The 21,206-nt window shown below is 45.7% G+C and overlaps 1 protein-coding gene across 1 annotated transcript in view; it reads right to left on the reverse strand.

The window, feature by feature from the left end:
• The window catches only part of DNAAF8 (dynein axonemal assembly factor 8), a 152,035-nt gene that overhangs the window by 70,798 nt on the left and 60,031 nt on the right, over positions 1–21,206 (reverse strand). The window contains exons 14-17 of the mRNA XM_054043183.1: positions 13,013–13,129; positions 9,398–9,542; positions 5,855–6,170; positions 3,358–3,464 (exon numbers count right to left, since the gene is read on the reverse strand). Coding sequence (XP_053899158.1) covers positions 3,358–3,464; positions 5,855–6,170; positions 9,398–9,542; positions 13,013–13,129 — 685 coding nt within the window. The remainder of the gene's footprint in view (positions 1–3,357; positions 3,465–5,854; positions 6,171–9,397; positions 9,543–13,012; positions 13,130–21,206) is intronic.

The raw sequence follows: 21,206 nt of genomic DNA on the forward strand, positions 1-21,206 counted from the left end.
TGTTGGTTGGAAATCTGAATTGAAATGGAAATATTACTTAAATATACACTTTAAAAGCAGATATATGATCAAATACTTGTACCTGAAAAAACATAATAGGTTTGAAAAGTCTGAGCAAAGATGAGCTTCCTCACACAGCTGTGTTTGTTCTGACAATATCAGCACGTTCATTTTGGCGATGTTGGCGATGTTAGCCAACCTAATAGTTTCAAATGATGATTTATAAACAACAATAAATCATCAGAAATTCAAATGCTGGTGGTTTATTGGTGTTTTCTGATGTTAAAACGTGGGGCCGAGAGGTAGCACCGAATTACCTTGCCGATGAAAACATATAAAAATTTAGCCTTTGCCCTCACAGTCTCACCCCTCAGCCCTCAACCCCCTGTAAATTCGAACACCCCCTCTAATTTCAGCTCCTGGGGAAAGCACTGTTCCTGAGCCAGCCTAAGGCTAATAGTGGATTGAAAGAACCAGAGGGAAGGTGTGGAGTCCAGTGGCTGAGCCTCAAGGGATGTGCTGGAGAGGATAACCCCTTGACAGGGTGTGACTAGCTTATTCCAAGGCAGGCTTCCAGAGAGCTCAGTAAGGGAGTACAGTGGCTCCTCTCTCCAATACTCCTGCATGCTGTCCCCTCCCAGAGAATATCTTCAGCTTCTCTTCCAGAAGGCATGATGCACCACCCATCCGTTTGAAGAGCAAAGGTTGGGTGCAACTTCCTGAGCCCAACAACCACAGATGGAACCACAGCAGGGGGGCAGCTCAGCAGCCCACATCGCACGTGAATCATCAGTGGCCATAAAAAAATAGGGAAACAGGAAATCTGGCTCAGTCCATCAGCAACAACCACCACCTGCCATCATCCTCACCCCCGAACGTACAGAGTGGAAGGGTGTCTGCCAGAGGAACTTGCTCAGATGCTAGCGTTAACATACATACTTACATTGAATGCATTTAAAAGGTAGGCCTCATCTTTTCTTGACTTTTATCTTCCTTCCTCTCATTCTCTCCCTCACTTTCCCTTCCTCTCTCATCTTTCTGGCTCCTGTTTCCATTCTCCCCTCCAATCCACTTTTCTTTGGCAAATTAATTTCCAATTCCTCTTTTCTATGCCAGAGCATCCTCCTCCTCCCCTGTCCTTACTGTCTTCTCACTGCTGGTTGGAGGGCTCCTATACCCCTCAGTTCCTCCCTGCAGGGCTATCCTTATTCCCAGGGAGCAGAGGTAGGTCAGCAGTGCTCTGGTAGCACAATCTCAAAACCACTCCTCCTTTGGAGAGGGCAGAAAGATTTGTTGTCCCTGACCCCACTAGAGGAGGCCACGGGGCCAATGGCTCATCTACCTCACACACTCTCCTCCTGAGCACAGATTTCCCAGGAAGGTGGGCTCTCTCTGTTCGCACTTCCTATATACTGTCACTCCTGTATATGCTGCTGGAGCAAGTTCTCAGCCAGCTCTTTAGGGGGAATACAGAAACTGGGAGCCTACACCTGCAAAGAGGAGAGGGGAATGTGGGAAGGGAGAGGAGCAATGCCAGAGCCAGTTAATAGTAGCTGCTCCCTTTGCATCTTTCCAGATGACTAGAAAGGCCAGGAACATGCATGTGGGGTTGTTTGAACCATTTAACTGCACTACCTATGTGATTATACCCCAGGCTGTGAAGAGGACAGGCAGATGGTCTGTAGCTAGGTAGACATGCAATTCAAGGACACTATTAACCCCCATAGAACTGTTCCTTCACTAAGTAAGCCCCAAGAATAAAAGGTTTCCTGTTTTAGAGTCCCTCAGGCATGGTCTAGGAGACCTGTTGTGACAATTGGACCTACAAAGTATATCCCTATGAGCTCAAATGTAAAAAGTATGTGAAAGTTCATAAGATGTTACAATAACCATGAAAAATAGATCAAATTGTTTACAACCCTGAATGTTGTAACAAGTGCAAGAGAACCAGACAAAGAAGCTGGATTAGATTAAACCAAAAAGTCCATGTTGATATAATCCAAGGACTGTTGAAATTATGCCTTGTAAAAATAGAAGAGGTGGACCCAGAAGTTAATAGACCAAAATTGGTGTAATGGATATTAGGCTTAATGGGTGGATAAAATAATGAGGGAGATGAATTATGATGCCTACTTTCCCCCTTTGTGGATTTTTTAAAAAGTGATTTTGAAAGAAGACATGTTCACATCAGTTCAGTTCAGCTCTCCCTCTCATATCCCATCCCACTTTGCAACCCAGCTCATCCCCAAAAGTGCCAGCACTTCAATTCATCTTGGCTCATCTAAAGGATTTTCTTCCTGAGAGGAAGGCCGGCTGGCCGTAGTGCTGTTCAAGGAACTTTGTTTTCAAGCACGTAAGATCCTGCATTGTTTTCCCTTCCCTTGTGCTATTTTCTGCTCCCCTCCCACTTTCTTTCCTATCTCTCACTCTCTTGGCTTTTCATCAAATCCTGAAGTCAACTATGCTGTATTCATCCAAGCCTGCCTTGTCTAAGAATAAAAGATCCGATTAGATGACGTCGCTGATCACATTGTAAACCAGGATCCAAGCATCAGGTGTTGTGGTCGACTTGCCAGCCAAAACCATCCACTCGTAACTAACCAGTAGTCCAGTGTTCGTTCCAAAAACACCAACTGGAGCTATATCTCACCCATCTTTTCTATTCTGTTTCACCTCCACCATGGGTCTGTCTGCTAGTTAAGAACAGGAAAAGTAAATGACCTGGATACCTCAGGACTGAGAGTAAAAAAAACCCTCTTGTTTTCACCAAAGAAAGGCTTTCTGAAAATAAGAGACACTGATATTTTGCCTCCAAAAGGAGAAAGGATTTAAAGGTTTTGACTAAGTTTGTTTTGCATAATCATTCAACCAAAGTTCCAATCTAAATGCCTGTTTTGATATCTTGTTCTTTCTAATCAATCAATAAATTTTTAATTTGAATGAACACTTTTGGGTGTTTGCCAAGTAACCAAGTAAAACCAAGGCCTACGTTTAAAATAACCTGAACCTTCCTATCATTGTTTAATGTTGGACAGTGAAAGAGTTTATAAACACTTTAACTCTTTAGGCCTTGAGATCAATATCCGTACAACAGCTACTAATAGCTACTCACATGGAGCGGACAGGGAAGGCCATGACATTCTACTGTTGCTTCACATTGGGCAAGAAGCACCACATGTTTCACAAACTAATTCCTGACTCTTGTCCCCCTGGCCAGGACCCGGCATTGAGGAGTGTAATGGGAGCAGGACCACATGAACATGTGGGACAGGAGTAAGATAACCAATAACACCCTCTGCTATAGTGAAGGAGCCTGGAACACATCTGAAACCTCAAGGTTTGCTCCTTAGAAATGACCTTTGGTGGTAGAGACCAGTGTTGCAGGAGGTCTGGACAGTGCCATGTCCTGGAGATCAGCCCTCTCTTGGTCAGCATTTGCTCTATTAGATGAAGGACTCTGAGGTCTAAGGAAAAACAACAGAAAGAGTGAAAGCTGTTAATATTAGACCCAGACATTGGCACTTCTTAGCTTTACCCACTAACCCCAAGGAGATGGAAGCTGCTTTTGTAAAACTGCTTTACTGCCACTTCAATCCCCTGTCTGTGACATCAGAGCATGGGCCACCTTAAGGGGTCTTGGGTTTGTACACAGACTGGATGTTTTTCTACATTGCAGCTTCTCTCTCCAGCTCTCTCTGTTCAATTAAAAGTGGCTAATGCAATGCGGTCAGCTTGGCACGAAAATTTAGGAACTGAGAAATGTCGGGCCATATCTCAAATGTTCTTCCCATCCTGTGATATTTCAAACCTGCTACTCACTAGTGAATATTTAATCAGACTGTAATTGGGGAGAAACGCTTTGCAAGCTATTATAAACTGGGCCTGGCAGTGATGCCCAAGGGCAGTGAAATATCCAATATTCCTTCATTCCAGAAGGGAACAAATTATAGCAGGATGAACCCAAATTGTGGTTTCAAAAGCCAAGGGACTGACAAAAATGCAAACTGTAATCTGGGAATCACGTGGCCAGGCCTGCTAAGCACAGACTGCTAATGCAAGCTTGCCTGCCTACTGCCTTCCTTTGAGACGTCTTGAATCCATAGGAGGATGACAATAAGAGCTGTTGGTTTTCTTGAGGAACTGAGCTTGGAGATGGAGTTTATACTCTTGCCAGCTACACCCTCCTATTGGACCAAACTCTTAGCATTGTTTCGCTATGTTACCCTAAAGTAACAGGGTTCCCTATTGGTAAGGGGGCGAAGGACCCCAATAAAAAAAACAAACTTTGTCAAAGGGAATTTTTTAAAGTCTTAAAGCCAGGCAACATTAATTCATTTCAGTGTTAAAGATCATGCAGAGATAACTCTGCCAAATAACATTACGGTAGAAATTAACCCTCAAGGAGCAAGGGAATTAACTCAGAGTGGCTGCAATTTGCCTCAATGCAGAAAGGCAGCACTAGGCCCATGTGCTGTCTAATCCCCATCCTGGTGCCACAGTGATAGCTCTACTTTCACAGCTTCAGAAGGGATCTTTCAGGGTTTACATGGGACTTCTGGAATCAGGGGAATCTCAGCACAGTGTAGTTCAGCAGGGTAACGTTAAAAGGAGCCAACTCACCCCTTGTATGGAGAAACCCAGGAAAGCGGCTGAAGGATGGGTGAGTTTCACATCCTAGCTGCTTGCTCTGTTGGTGGCTTCTCTGTGCCCCACTCTCCAAGGGACAATCAGAGGGATGTAGCTTCATGAGGCCATTGTGGAGATAGGGGACGTGCTCGGCTTCCCACCCCAGGACTGTTCTTAGTGACAGCGTTCTATGGGACTGACTCATGGTCATGATGTACTTAGCATGTCATGCCATTTAAACACACAGGACTGAAACTGCTTCCTCACCTCGGACTGTTTGTGTCTGAGACTTTGTCAGGGAATCTGAAGGACAGGGAGGGAAGTGGACATTTCAGGCTGGGAAACTGTATCCATCCTCATCAAAAGCAAAGGTGCAGAGATCACTGCGTGCTCAGGGAGGGTGCAGTGGCTGCAACCTCAACATTCTCTCCTCCCCCCTGCAGCAGCAGATATAATTTTGTGGAGGACCGGAGAGCAGGTTCCTCAGGGAGCAGAGCAGGATCCATTATCCTTTTTCTGTTCCAAGCTACTCTGCCAAATTGCTTCCCTTTCAGCAACTCTATTCTTCTAGGTAACAGATTGCAAGCTAACATCAGTGTTATGCACAAACTGAGCAGGAGAGGGCGTTTAAAGAACACCCTCATGCTCATGCAAACACCTGATCTGAGCTGGCCAAGGAACTTGGAGTCCTGAGATCTCTACTGAACCTGTGTGGGCCCAGTGCCATGTGGCACACTGTTTCTACACCATCAGGATAGGTACATTGAATCTAAGGTTGAATCCCTTTTGGAGTGGCCCTATTCTCCAGGGTAGAGTTTCCAGTGGGCCTCCTCTCACAATGTTTCCATCATCTCAAATAAGTCCCGGTCCCACTATCATGCATCTCCTCACACTAATCACCAAGGCTAAAGGCCTTCTCAGCCCCTCCGTTTTCATACACTCTTGTCAGTTGCAGAGGACACAGCATGGTGAGAGAAGGAACAGACCAATTTTGCAAACACTAATAGTAACACATTTTAAAATGCAGAAATAGACTAGTGCTCCCAACCAGCACTGCCTGTAGCTGGGCCTCTCTGCTGAGGACTGCACTGAAAAGACTGACAAAACTAGCTAATCTCCTGGGGACCCTTCAGTAGTGCAAGTCCTGCACCCCCCACCCCACTCCATCCCCACTCCCACCCCCACTAGAATCACAGGATCTCAAAAATGGGCAGTATGGGATTGTCACCTTGATTTGTTATATTTGCAGGCAGGATTCTGGACACCAACATGAAGCACCTCGTCACAGCATGCTCTCCCTCCGAACAAGAGGCACAGCTCCCTGTGCACCCGGCTGTCTGTGTGGGGCAGGTAGGCGAGGGGCTCAGCTTGGCTCCTGCAGTAGATGGCATTGATGGAGCCGCAGTCTGTCATGTTGGCCAGCTGTGGATCCGAGGGCCCTATGATATCTTGCAAGGCGCTACGTGCTTTTGGCCCTCTCAAGCCTAAAGCCAGCACAAGTGGTGCCTTGCCAGCCTCTGGAGCGTAAGTAGAAGGCAGCTTGTCTGTGAAAGATAAACACGTGTGACTAACGCATGGAATCACCCTTTCCAGGTTCATTCATTCCACTCAAGGTCTCTTCTCAGTTCATTACTCAGCCTAGATGACTGACAGTTTATCAGTGCTGTCTCTAGCTCCCCTTCCACATTTGCCAGGCTAACCGCTGTTTCTCATTGGGTCTCCGCCCATCTCTGGAGGCTCTTGCTTTGGCACTGCTGGTTACACTGGGAGATCAGAGCTGCGATCTCTTCCCCTTCGCAGGCAGGGTCTGGGTGCCTTGCAAATAACACACGAAAGCCCAGGTTCTCCCACTGGTTGGCAGCTCAGGGAGGGAGGAGAGAGGCGAGGAATGACCTTGAAGCAGCAGAAGGAGATGGGGTCCCTCTGTGGCCTGGTCCCCACTCCTGCTGAGCCCTCCACACAAACATGCCTAATTAGGGCTGGCTCCATGCGGTTTGTGGAGCCAGGGGCCATTGCTGCAGCAGCAGGCTCCTGTCAAATCCGGAGGGCCAGATCCTCAGCTAGTGCAAATTGGAACAGCTCCATTTAAGTCACTGATAATTTTCGCCAGTTGGGAATCTGCTCTGATAATTTTCCCAATGGAAACCATCATAGTAGTTAATGCTGCTAAGTCTGCATGATCACATGCTGGAGATTCTGCACAGATATGCAAGGCTGAGTGAGTGGCTCTCACTGAAAACCATCAAGCCCAAAAGTTCACACTTCACTCAGAGAGGGTTGGTGGGGTTGGAGGGTGGGAGAGCATTTGGGCCGGGGGACCAGGTTGTTTCCTGCTCCCTTCCTTAGCAATAGAAGAGCCAATGAGGGGACCTCAACTGGGAAACGTGAAAGCTTTGCCAAAACTCCATGCAAACTGTTTATTCTCCCTGGTCAGGATCTGTGCTGCGTGGGGAAGGAATGACAAGGAATGACATTTAAAAAAAATACTTGACCATCACTTCTTTCTTTCCCTGCTCTGGGTTCCCTTATTTCTTGCCACAGAGGAGGACCCACAGGAGAGCTCTCTCCTGCACTCTGTGGCAAATCCTTCTCCAAGCTCACAGTCTCACAGATGGATGGAGATCGCTAGGCGTGGGCAGGAATGAAATCCACTTTGCTTCTCCACTGAACCCACTGCTGCCATTGGGCAAGGAAGGGCTGGATACCACCTCCTCAGCACTGGGGTTTAGATGCATCTAGAGTCAATGTATGAGGCCAGAAGGGAGCACCAGATCATGTGGTCTGACCTCCTGCATGTCACCAGCCACTAAATCTCACCCAGTTACCCTGTTTTGCAGCCAATGAACTGGATTAGATTAAAGTATTATAGCCCTCTGGAGACTAAACTATTAGAATCACAGAACCATAGGATTAGAAGGGACTACAAGGGTCATCTACTCTAACTCCCTGCCAAGATGCAGGATCTGTTGTGTGCCACATGTAGAGAATAGGAGGGATCGAGGTGCACCAGTGTCCAAGGGCCCTATCATGGCAGGGAATTGAGTTGGTGAGATATACCCAGATGAACCTAGCAAGCAACTTGTGCCCCAGGCTGCAGCGGAAGGCAAAAAACTCCAAGGTCGTTGCCAATATGACCTGGGGGAAAATTCCTTCCCAACCTGAAATTCAGGATCAATTTGACCCTCAGCATGTGAACAAGACCCACCAGCCAGGCATCTAAGAAAGAGAATTCTCAGTACCATCTCAGAGCACCGGCCACTGTCCAGTGTCCCATTTCCAGCTATGGCCATCACTGATGCTGCTGAGGAAGGAAAAAAATAAAAACAAACCCAGAACACATTTTAGGGGAAAAATTCCTTCCTGACCCTTGCAGGAGACTGGCTGAAATCCTGAAGCATGAGATTTAGGACCTGATTACATGAATTCATGTAGATGAAATGGAATTGTGACCTCAGGCACTATAGAGCACATAAATAAAGGAGGAAGTGGCTGAAAATACTTTAAACCAGAAATATATTTGTATTTGTTTCAAGGTTCAAGCAAAGTTCAGTTTTCAGACCTGTGTTGTGGATCTCAACTCAAATACATCCTCCATCCATACACAGAGCACCTCCATAGCATGTGCAGAGAGCAAAGCATTGGGGGCAGATCTGCTGTATGGATCAGAAAGCAGAACTCTGCTCATCTTCTGTTATTGATTGATGATTTTATGGCTTTCTGATTCACTTACAAAGCTCTCCATTTGCTTGTACCAACATATTACATATCTACTGCTGAGACAACTGAAACAACAATCACAATTATGAGCCAGTCTGGACCCACTGTTTTCAAATGTGATAAGGCAGCAGGGAGACTGCAGAATTTTTCTCAGTGATTGAGCAGGTCTAGACTGAATTTCCACTGAGCTGAAAAGAACACATGTTTCTCTCCCTCTCAGTCTGCCAATATCCCAGCCTGATGTTACACACAGGACTTCTAGGAGAGCTAGCCTGTACAGAGGCAATCCCAGAACTTTGCAGTTATGTGATGGCTTCCATTCTAGGATCTTGAAGAGCTTAAGATGTAATTAAGACTCGCATGCTCCCTGGGAGGTGAGTTTTATTATGCCTGATTTACTAATGGGGAAACTGAGGCACTGAGCAGCTAAGGCTGATATTTACAAACATGGGTGCCTAATGCTATGGATTTAGCGCCAGATCCTCAAAAGTATTTATGCATCAACATCCCATTGAATTCAATCAGAATTAGGCACCTAAATACCTTTCAGGATCTGGGCCCAAGTGTCTAACTGCAGGCGTCCATGTTTGGCTTTACCGTTAGTGCCTCATTTTCTCTTCAGTGCCCTCCGAAGTTAAAAGATGTGGCAGAAGCCACTTGGCAAACCATGACATTCTAGATGGTGGGTCACCCTACAGAGCAGTTGGAGAAAGGCCAGGTAAGCAGCCCCAGATTTTGCAGTTTCCTGTCTCAGAGAGAAAAGTTGGGGCTGCCTTCTACAGAGAAATAAAGGCCAGAGAGAACAGCAGTGTGGTGACATGAAGAGTATCAGGGAGTAAAAATAGAGGAAATGGCAAAAACTTGCCAAAACTTAACACCGGGGACAGATAGAAGGGGACAGGGTATAATCTGACTCCAAAGGAGAAGAGAAAAGCTTGATTGTGGTTATGCTCATATCCCCCTTGAAGTCCTCTTCCTTTTGAGCAGGGATGTGCAGGTCTGTGAGCTGCTACAGTTAAATGGGTGCAACTTTTGTATGTAGATGAGGCCTTACCTGTGCTAGCGAGCAGCATGCTGTGCTGCGGATAGAGCAGGCGGAGCCCACAGATATCCAAACCAGAGCTGAGGATCAGCTGTAACATGTGATGGACAGCCAAAGGAGTTCGGAGTAGGGTTTCAAACAGCAACACCACAGCAACCTGAATAGTCAGGTAAAGAGTGCAATGGAGGAATGGGTCAAATAGCTTCAAACACTCTTAGTAACAATGGTGAGATTTCTCTCTCTAGAGCAGTGATACTCAGACCTCAGTGGTTCAGGAGGCAAATTAGCGATCAACATTACCCAAAAGAGCCACAGTACTGTGAATTCATTGTTTAATTTACTATAGTACTATATATTCATATTTAAACAGTATGATGGGGAAATATTTAGGGTTTATATATATATATATATATAATTCTTATAAACTACAATTGGTTAATGACATCATAAAAGCATCCTGATTAACCAATCTAAGTTATTATCCAATAATGAAATCACACAGTGTTTTAATATCATGTGTTGCAAAGAGCTGCAGAGACACATCAAAGAGCCACTTGCAGCTTGTGAGCTTCAGTCCGAGTATCACTGCTCTAGGGAGAACCAGCCATTCACGTCAAATGTACAGTGATATCTCTTCTCCTCTTCAATAATCCCCAGGCCTTAGGTTATGTTCACATACTTACAGTGGAGCATAGAGTACAGGAACCTATATGTGTAGCTACACACAGCAGTGAAAGGCTCCAGCAATGGGGAAAGGCTCTGGTAGCAAGGAGCTGCTGGAGTCCTTCCCTGCTGCCTTCCCCTACCAGATCCTCTTCTTTCTGCCAGAACTTTTCACTGCAGCATGGAAAGTCTCTGGCAGGGGGGAGGCAGTAGAGAAAGGCTTTGGCAGGGGAGAGGCAGCGCTGCCCCCACTGCCTCTCCCCTGCCAGAGCCTTTCACTGCAGTGGGGAAAGGCTCCAGCAGCCAGGAAGAGGTGGGACACTAGACAGCTAAAAATACCAGTATAGATGTTGGAGGCATGTAGAGAGCCATGTAGAGTACACACCCTGGGGGTTCAGGTGGGCAAGACCTTGCCTTTACCCTACTTGCCTAAGCCGTGCTATTTATACCCACATTAGCAGTGTCTGTACTCTACATGCTGCCGTAAGTGTAGATGGACCTTTACTTACATGGTAAAATCTTTGGAGCAGAGACTGTCTCTTTGTTCTGTATTTGTGCAGCACCTAGCACAATAGGTCCCTTTGGCATTTACATAATCAGAAATATTAATAACTAATTAATAACATAATGCTTTCTGTGATCTGAACTACTGTACTTTGTCTTGTATTAGTGTAGCGGGGTGATTACCCTGCTCCGGCCCTGGAAGGGTAAAAAGCAGCCCTAGAGAGTGCTGCAGCAGGGTAAGAGGGATTAAGAATGGCTGGGGAAGCTGAGTGGGTAGCTGACCACAGCTGTGGCTGGCTTAATGAGGGCCCAGCTGGCCCTTATAAGAGGGCTGTGGGCTAAAGGCCAAAAGACACTCTTTCTCTGTAGATGTTGAGAGGGATGGGCCTCTGTTGGGAGCTGAGCAGGGTACCTAAAGTGGAGCAGGGCTGGGGAAAGGCCAAAGGAGCTGGGGAGCTCTGGCCTGGAAAACCCTCAGGCTACAGGCCTTGTTAAAGGCCAAGAAGGTACTGGGGTTGCAATGGGGCAGCCCAAGGGTAGGCAGAGGCAGCAGATCCAAACCCTACTTGCCAATGATGAATGGTAATTATACTGAAGTCTGCCCCAGTGAGTGGAGGTTAGATGGTGACTAGCAGTAGCCCAAAACTGAGGTGAGGTGGGGATAGGGGGTTGGGAGTTCCCTGGGGAGGGGAGACCCAGTGAGACTGTGGGGTGCTGCAGGGGGCAGAACCCTGAGAGAAGAGGCATGGGGGCCAGCGGCAAGCAAGACACTGGCCTGTAGAGGGTGCTCCTGAGTGGATAGAGCTAATTCCCAGGATGACCAGCAGGAGGTGCCACTGGTGAGTCATTGCCCTGTTACAATTAAGTTGTAGATTCTTTGGGGCAACGAATTAAATTTATCTAAGGCACTCTTTACATTTTCAGTATTAAAGAAATATTTTCAAATAATATTAGACTAGATGGCTTTCTTCCTAGATTTTTAGAAATTATAAAATCCACACTAGAAGAGCATTCAAAAACAGGTACACCAGGTATCCTGTAATATATCTATATTTTAAAATCCTGTTTTCTAGATTAGTCCTATCCATCCCATTTTAGATTCAGAGTACTGAAAGACATCCAGCCTTGTACTGAATATACACATCTGTGTTTCTGAACAGGAAAGAAAATCATTCTGAATCCTCTTTCTTTTTTTGCTGTTGTTTGTCTTGTTCCAGTTCTGTATTCCCCTCTCCCATAAGGGGACATTTCTTGTTTCAAGGAGCACATACCTTAAATGTAAGAATCGGGGTTTTTCCTGAAATTCAGGGACATTGAAAGGTCTGGCTTGCGGCTGCATAGCCTAGCTATACCAGCCTACAGTTTGTTTACGGTTCCCCTTCTGTACGGAATTCTATCCCCAAGGAGGAGCTTTATTGCTCCAGTGAATGCCAATTTAATTGATCGTTACCAGTCACTTTAAATGAAGTGTTACCAAATGCTGTTCCCTCATAAACACATGGCAAAGCTTATAACATTATGATAAATGAAGTTATAAATCTAACTCAGTAATAAAAAAAAGTAGACAACTAGACAAAAGTTCTGTTTTCCCCACTGATTTTGTTATAATTCCCCTGATATTAACCCATTGCTCAGACTGGCTAATGAGTTTTCCTATAGCCTCCTGCCCTATAAAACCTCTAGCAATGACCTTGTGAGCAAGGAAGTTACTCCTTAGACTGGGTGGAAATGTGAGTAACTGAACAACTTTATGTAAAGCAGGGGAAGCTTCAAGAGTCATTCCATTTTGTCCTTTTCCCCTCTCAAGGTGCATCCTATTCACAGCCTCCTACCATGAAGATCTCTTTCCAGCACAAAAGCAGCTCCCTCTAGAAGCTCAACGGGCTCACTCCTGAACCAGCCACAAGAGTTGTTCTAGAGAGAGGCAAGTCAATCCCTGATCCTAAGTGCCCATTGGTGGACATCAAGCACCTTGCAGGATCAAGCCAGATGTGTGGAATCAAAATCATTCTAAGCAGCTTGTCCATCCAGCTGGAAGAAAGTCAAAACAGCAGCATCTTTAGATAAAGTTCAGGATGAAGCTTTAAAGCCTCCCCAAATGAATCAGACTTATTCAACTTTTTATTGTACAAGTTCTAAAAGCCAGACAAGGTCTATGGCAGATCAGTTTGCAGTCAAGCTGGTTTGGGTTTTCAAAATGTGTCTGCCACTGCAGATATGCACCTGACTGGCAGCGATTTCTCCAGCCCAGACACTTCAGAGTTTAATCTTTTCAGGCTCGCAGCAACAGGCACAGGAAAAATGATGACACCAAAGGCTAGGCTGACATATTTAGATTTGAGTGAAAAATGTTTAAAGTTTGATTATTTGTACCCATCACATGAATTCAAACATTTCATGCCAGTTTTGATCATCCCTCAGTTACCCACTTTATTCTGCAAGTCAGAAAGGAGCTCTTACCTCAGTGTCTATATCTGCACTGGCCCCAATGTCACTACTGTTAGGAAAGTATTTTTCATCAGTCTCTACTGTCTGCCAGTAGAACCCAGTTGGCATTGCAAATGCTTTCTCCACTGCCTGAAATGCACAAAAGACTGCTCTTATTTGTGAATTATCTTGATTCTTCAAAGTCAGGAACTGAAAAAGACAGCATGGTTAATGCTAAGGCTAGAGATCAGAAAAAGTGACGAAGGATTATACTCATTAGTCCCATATCATGGCATTTTTTGTTCTATCTGTCCCATTACGTGCAATAAAGACTATTTTAAATGACATCCAAAAGCACAGATCTGTTACAATTGTTATCTTGGGAGAATGAACATAATTAGGGACCAACCCAGCTACCATTCCATTTGCAGACCACCCACTGACTTCAATGGGTGTTATGTGCAATGGAGGATGGCAGGATCAGGCCTATATATAAGCCTGCAAGATGCTGAGCACTTCTGTGCCTTGCCTGTCACTGAGGGTTCTGAACATCTCACTGGAAAGGGCTATATGAGGAGAGGAATTTGATTAGCTGTTGAACATTGCAACCAGGTTAGGAACTGGCCAATTGTTACAAGAATGAAACCAAAGTCGGTTCATCAAAGCAACTCAAACACCCCACATTTCTGGAGGTCCTGTTATTTCAGATACAGTCACTACTCAGGCAGATGAGAGGCTGGCCTTTAGCCCCACATCGCAGCACCCTGGAGGCATTTCATTACCCAGCATAAACTACACATCTGACTTTGTATTATTACGTACACATTTTCTGTACAGCAAACCAAGCAAATGGGAAGAGTGCAGTTTGAGCCTCTATGTTTAAGGACTTGCCAGCTACTTCCCAGTCATAACAATTTGTTCTGGCTTGAAGATTAGCATGCAACGATACAGCCCAACAATTAATGTATCTACAGAACACGGGGGGAACTCTTACTGGCCAAGTTTTGGTTAATGGGACAAATTCTGCTCTCAGTTACTCCAGTGTAAATCTGGAGTCACTCCAGGAATATCAGTGGAATTACTTGGCATTTACACAGAGCAGAATTTAGCCCTCTGGAAAAAAAATCAATTCTCAGCCAGACCTTCAGCTGGTATAAATCAGTGTGGCTCCATTGACTTTTGTTGAACAACTCAAGTTTACACCAGCTGTGAATTTGACCCTAGAGATTAAGATGTCTTTTGAGCTCAGATGCCACCAGAGTGTATTCCATGGAAAAGAAATTAAATTTCACAAAGGCCTCATTAACATTTTTATTATAGATAGAGCCTGGGCTAATTACACACAAAACTGGCCATTCTGGCCTACAAAGTACATATAACACAGTTTATTTGTGTAAGCACGAGAGATTAGACAAATTAGAGGATTGGGCCAAAAAAAACCTGATGAGGTTCAACAAGGACAAGTGCAGAGTCCTGCACTTAGGACGGAAGAATCCCATGCACTGCTACAGACTAGGAACCGAATGGCTAGGTAGCAGTTCTGCAGAAAAGGACCTAGGTGTCACAGTGGACGAGAAGCTGGATATGAGTCAACAGTGTGCTCTTGTTGCCAAGAAGGCTAACGGCATTTTGGGCTGTATAAGTAGGGGCACTGCCAGCAGATCGAGGAACTTGATCGTTCCCCTTTATTCGACATTGGTGAGGCGTCATCTGGAATACTGTGTCCAGTTTTGGGCCCCACGCTACAAGAAGGATGTGGAAAAATTGGAAAGAGTCCAGCAGAGGGCAACAAAAATGATTAGGGGTCTCGAGCACGTGACTTATGAGGCGATGCTGAGGGAATGGGATTGTTTAGTCTTCAGAAGAGAAGAATGAGGGGGGATTTGATAGCAGCCTTCAACTACCTGAAGGGGGGTTCCAAAGAGGATGGAACTCGACTGTTGTCAGTGGTGGCAGATGACAGAACAAGGACCAATGGTCTCAAGTTGCAGTGGGGGAGGTCCAGGTTGGATATTAGGAAACACTATTTCACTAGGAGGGTGGTGAAGCACTGGAATGCGTTACTTAGGGAGGTGGTGGAGTCTCCTTCCTTGGAGGTTTTTAAGGCCCGGCTTGACAAAGCCCTGGCTGGGATGATTTTGTTGGGAATTGGTCCTGCTTTGAGCAGGGGGTTGGACTAGATGACCTCTTGAGGTCCCTTCCAACCCTGATATTCTATGATTCTATGAGATATTCTGCTCTGTCAGACAAATATGGACTTTGTCTTTCTATAAATGTTTAAAAACAACAACAACCAAACGTGATTCATTTGAGTAATGTTAAAACTGCACTGACACCTCCTGGCCCTGTGTTGCTGCAGCAGTTTGTTTTAATTTTATTATTATTAATTATTATTAACACTATGAGTCATTTGCATGGAAACAATTTTGGGGTCAGCTGGTGTCAACAGGCAGAACTCCATAGGGGCAGATCCCAGCTGCTGTAAATTGGCATGGCTCTGTTAAAGTCAACGGTGCTACCTCAATTTACACCAATGGAGGATCTGTCCTGTTGTTTCTGCAGCTCACTGTGCACTAGCTTCTGCCTGTGACATCACACTCCTTTGCTGTGGAAAATATGACAGTGATGAAAACAGAAGTGAGAAATCACCAACCTAAGGTAAAAAGACAATGACTCTGGTTCCAAAGGACCCTTGTCAGTTCCTCTGTGCTACGCAGATAGCAGTGCCATGCAGGCTGGGAAACCCCAGAGACCCCGATCTTGCAAATCCCTGGCAGCTGCTCAGTGGTCACTTCACTACTCACCAACCAAATGCAGCAGCAGCAAGGACCTCTCCAGCACATTGCTGCTCCTGTTGCTGTGGCCTTTTTCCCTTGCCCGTCTCCTGCCACACCACTCCTGCTTTTTAGCTCTGACCAGCAGATGGGAAAGTCCCGGTCAGCAGCCCTTGGGCAGGGTAACCATCTGGTGGCACAGTTACAGGAATGTCTATGTGCTGCAGCACCTGTGGTAATTGTGTCTGGGTGATCATACGGCTCCCTCAATCACTTGTGAGCACTCCATAGCACATGAGCCAAGTGTCTCTCAGAGAGAGACCTAACCAGCACCTTTGTGCAACTGGAAACCCTAGCTCTCCCTCTTTGCTGTTCACGATGTGCAAACCATCCTGTTTATTGTAGAAATCCCTTCTTCTTTCCCTCCCTATTCTCGCTCTACTTCCTTCCGTCCTTATGCCTAAGCCCACAAGATCTATGATGGCCCCACGAGCACTCTTGGTATTATCACATATCTGAACACAAACAGAGTGTTACTTGTACACGAGCTGTGGTGTTGCATGCATGCAGGCTGACCCTGGCACAAAATCTCACCCCCAGGAATATTCAAGAAGGTGGAAGAGAGAGGGCAAAAGTGATCAAACCAAACTTGATCCAGAATGTGGCCAAATCGCCTGTTCACACAGCTCTAGTTAGGACACAACCTAACATAGTTTAGGAAACTCGAGGAAAAGGCTGACTCTCAGTTTGCCCCATTGACACTCAAACTCCTACAATCTCCATTTCCCAGTTCTTGCATTATTTCACTACCTTTTTGTTACTTAAATCAAATGGGCCAAGCCCTGTCTCATTGACACCTCTGCAGCCTCAAGTAAGAAAGAAATTGTATGGTGGTAAATAAGGGCAGAATTCAGTTGAGATTACCTATTTCCCACTCACTAAAAGTGACACTAATCTCAGTAACATCAGGTTTAAGCTTATTGATTTCAGTGAAGTAACTCCTGCCACTGGAATCATAATCTGGCCCAAAGACCCTCTCATTGACATGCAGGAAGGGAATGAATTACAAATTATGGGCCATCTTATATTGCAATGACTGCGACTACAAAGATACACACCTGCACATAGGCCCTAGACTCCTTAGGTTTTGAAAATCAGGCCATTTATATATTTATCAGACACAGTAAAATCCCTATTGCTAGCTAGCAAATAAAGAAGTGATGTCTAATGGACATCATGGAATCAGAGGCCTCTATAAAGTGTACCCATGATATGTCAGATTGTATTGTCTGGCAGTTATCCCAAATATGATATTCAGAGTCTTTGAAAGTGGAGGTAGGAGGTCCTATTGGTTGATCTAGTCGACTCCTCTCCTCAGGGGTGAGTGCACCACTGGTGCCTACAATATATTAGCTAGTGTTTAGACCAGTTTAGTTTTAAATGTCTGAGAAGAGGGGCCCTCCAGCACTTCCCTCTTTCAGCATGCATTGTATAGAAATCTAGCCACATATTCGGGAAGAATCATGTAAACACAGATGGATAAAATCCTTGGATGAGACTTGCTTTTGGTACATAATGTACCATCCCCTGTTGGGCAGCTGAGTGATCCCACTGTTATCAGAAACTATGAATTATGTCAAAATCATTCAGGGCCCAGGGAAGCCCATTTATTTCTAATCCTTTCTGCCGCTCCCTTTCAGCACGAGGCAGTGATGGCTGGCTGGATACATGTTGGCGCACAAGAGGAGTGATGTTTTCATTTCTCTTGACCCAGGCCCTGTTTCCAGGCCTCTCTGAAATAACTTGTTTCAATAGGGGAGTTCAATCTCCTGTAGTCACCTTCCAGGCTCTAAATATAAACTCTGCCTTATCCTCTATTTTCTATCCATGTCTCTTTATATATATACACACACACACACACAACCCCCTGCTCTGCCAATGATGCCTCTTTACCAGGGCTGGTTGAAAATGTTCCATCAAAACTATTTTTGATGGAAAATTGGGTTTCTGGAAAAATGATTTTTTCACAAAAAGTGGCTGCTTTCCATGGAAATTTTTTATTTTTCTTTGAAAACCAAACACACAAAAACCAAAATATTTCTATTTAGACATAATGCTGCAGTCCCACATGGGAGATGTACTTCAGTTGACTAATATCCCCATTCTTCTCTAAGGGCTGGGCTCCCTGGCTGGACTACATCTCCCCTGAGGTACCCCTTCCCATCTCCAAGAGGGGAGATCATGGTGCATCATGGGAGCTCCACACAGCCAAGCTAAAGGTTCAAAGGACATACAGTATGTTAGGATCAAGGGTCAAACAGAAGGATGGATAAAGGGGTATAAGTGACATACACTGAGAGAGAGGCAGGAAGGAGGTGTAAGTTACATCAGCTTAGCCTCAGGACCTGATTTTCTTCTCACTTCCTCCACTAAAATGATCAGTGTTGCACCAGTGGAACAGAGGCATGAGAGCAGAATCAGGCCCAGAGGCCCCATTAAACCAGCTTACACATCATGACTAAAAGCCCCCCTTTAGGGAAAGTGGGAAAGAATCTCTGCCTATGTTCTAGCCACTTTGCACCACTCAGGGTATAAAGTGGCGGAAGCTGGCCTTCAGTGGCTGCTGAGAATTCCCCTAGTAGAAGAGCTCTCTGCTGGCACAAGGCAGCATAGTTAGCTCCTATGCCAACTGCCCCCAACACCCTGGCACATAGGGTGTGTCAGAAGTGAAACGGGACATAGTAGAACAATTGTCACTCATTGTATGGTCCCTTGGGGACTATGAGCAACTGACAGAAGTTACAGCAACCCCAAAGCTGCTCTGACTTATGCTGGGGCTGGAACAACCTGATAGTCTCCCTGACAGCCCCCTACAAAGCAGACCTTGGCACAGGAAAAAAGCTGGGCCCAAAATGTTATTTCCAAGAGGACTGGGGAGCCCCGTTCCTAGCTGGTGGCATCCTGTGTTTTTCTTTATAACTGACAATTCTCTTGGTTGCTGTTCAGGAGCCACACTGATTTCTGTCACCTGAAGGCACTGGAGAAGATTGCTCTGTGGCATAGCTGAGACTGAAAACAAACATTACTTTTTCTTAAAGAATCATTAAAAAGCAACCTGGAGCCATTGTTTTGTTTCAGACAAGATCGCAGAGATGAAGCCAGACACAGTTAGGAGAAGGGATTTCATAGCACAACAAAAATGGGTTGCAAAATACAGAGCAGAAACAATGAAAGTAGGAAGGTGAAGCACCAGGAGTAGTGCCAGGGTTTTTGGCACCCTAGGCGGGGGTCATTCCATGCTCCCAGTCTTCGGGGCACTTCGGTGGCGGGTCCTGGAGCGAGTGAAGGACCCGCCGCAGAATTGCCGCCGAAGACCCGGAGCGCAGAAGGACCCCCCGCCGCTGAATTGCCGCCCCCCCCAAAAATCCTGGTGTCCTAGGCGACCGCCTAGGTCACCTAAATAGAAGTGTCGGCCCTGGGAAGCACATTCTACAGGAGCCTGGCTACTCCAGCCGTCTCATAAGAATACAATGAGCTCTGACATTTCCCTTCTTGGAGGCAGCATATTCCCCTCAAGAGCTAAAGAAAAGGTTTGACCATCAAACTATCTCAAGAGAATCTCAAAATAATCTTTATATAGCAAATAGAATCTACTAGCCTGAGAAATGTTTCCCAACCAAAGCAGGAAGCCATATCAGGATTTGCGGGAGGGAACACTCTAGCTACTTCCTTATCTCATCCCCGGAGCCCTTGGTGCTTCCCAGCATAAGAGACGGAAAGAAAAGCTGTTCAAATCCCCCGTGAGAAAGTCATTGGCTTCTTCTCTATCTCCATAGAAGGATTGGGTGCCTCAGAGAACTCTCCTAGCTCCTTCGCATGATCCACATTAACAGGGTGAACTGTCTCCACCAGCTCATTTGGCATCTTCAGGTTTAAGCCAAGATGAGTGGCAGGGGCATTGACAAAGGAGCCGCCAACCTCACTTGTGCCAAAGCCATTGGCAGTGAGAGCATTAACAGCATTAAAGAAAGTGCCAGGGCCACAGGCACTGAAAGCTGGTGCACAGGTAGCAGTGGTGAGACATATTCAAGACCCAAGTCTGATGTAGCACAGCAGGGACTGTGTACTGAAGGGATTTCAGATTTATATGGCAAGGACCCCAGAATTAGGGACCTTTGATTTGGGGCATTGCTGCTAAATGCTCTCCCTTCTCTGCCACCATGTGGTCTAATCCCTTGTGTTATTTATTGTGATACTAAATTCCATTTGTTTTACAGAACTCCCAGAAATTTAACATGGGGCAGATTTTAGTATTGAAAATGCATGAATGCATTGTGCAATCAGCCTGGGGCATGTGGACGTTTGGATGGCAAGGGAGAGGGCAATTAGGGTTTCTGTCACCCAGGATGGTGGGGAGGGGAGCAGTTCTGGATACTGACATACACAAGGTAGTTGAGGATTTGGTGGGATGGGGATGTACCTTGGTTTCTCTTCTTCCCACTTTAGGGCAGGGACAGAGGTGATTTTAAGTGTAGGAGGAGGTAGGATTGAATTCCACATTCCTGTCCTTCAGCAAACGTTGACAGCAACTAGATACCCTACTGCATCCTCCTCCCCCAGTATGTACCACCACATCCAGCTATGATGGATAAGAATGTCAGCTGGATGGTTCTGTTAACCAATCATCTGTGGAATAGTTAACCGTGTTCACAGTTAATTTACAATCCTTAGGCTCCAGAGTGAACAAATCACTGTGATGAACTGGAGCAATTCACACCTCTCCAAGCTTGTTTCAGGCAAACATCATTGTGTTAGTTTACATTTGGGTCATATTCTGAAGGTCAGCTTTTCGACCATGAGTTTGCCAATGGCAAACTCCCATTGACTTCAACGGGGTCAGGATTTCATCATGTTTTTTCACTGTAAACTGGGATTCTGGAGTGTGGTAAGTCTGCAATTAGGCATCCATTTGTACAGCCACATTATCGCTGTATAGATGGAGTCCAGGGCATCTGAGTCACTGACAGGATGGTGAGTCAGCCCCAAGTGGACTCAGCACTGGGTGAGTGGTCTGACCAATCAGGTGAGATGTGAGGCATATATAAGCACTGCAGCCAAAGCAATGTAATGAGTTCATCAGGCTGTACAATAGGTGCAGGAATGCCTGGTAGCTGGCCTCTCAGTAACCAGCTCAAGAAGGGATGGAATAGTAGGAGGCCTTGACTTATCAAGGAGTGGTGAGGTGTAGCACTCCTTGATTAGGATTTTGATCTGTGCTTTGAGAGAGGTGGTGCCTTGGCCTTGCAGTCCAGCACCATCAAGGACAGGCATCAAGCATGCCAATCTCTCAGCATCCTCAAGTGACTCCAACTGGGACAGGCCGGTCACTCTGAAGATTCCAAAGCACTGTTGTGGAGGGTCGATCCTGTCAGACGTGCATTAAGGCAGAGTCC

This window comes from Malaclemys terrapin, chromosome 10 (assembly GCF_027887155.1).
Source record: "Malaclemys terrapin pileata isolate rMalTer1 chromosome 10, rMalTer1.hap1, whole genome shotgun sequence".
Taxonomy (NCBI): Eukaryota; Metazoa; Chordata; order Testudines; family Emydidae; genus Malaclemys; species Malaclemys terrapin.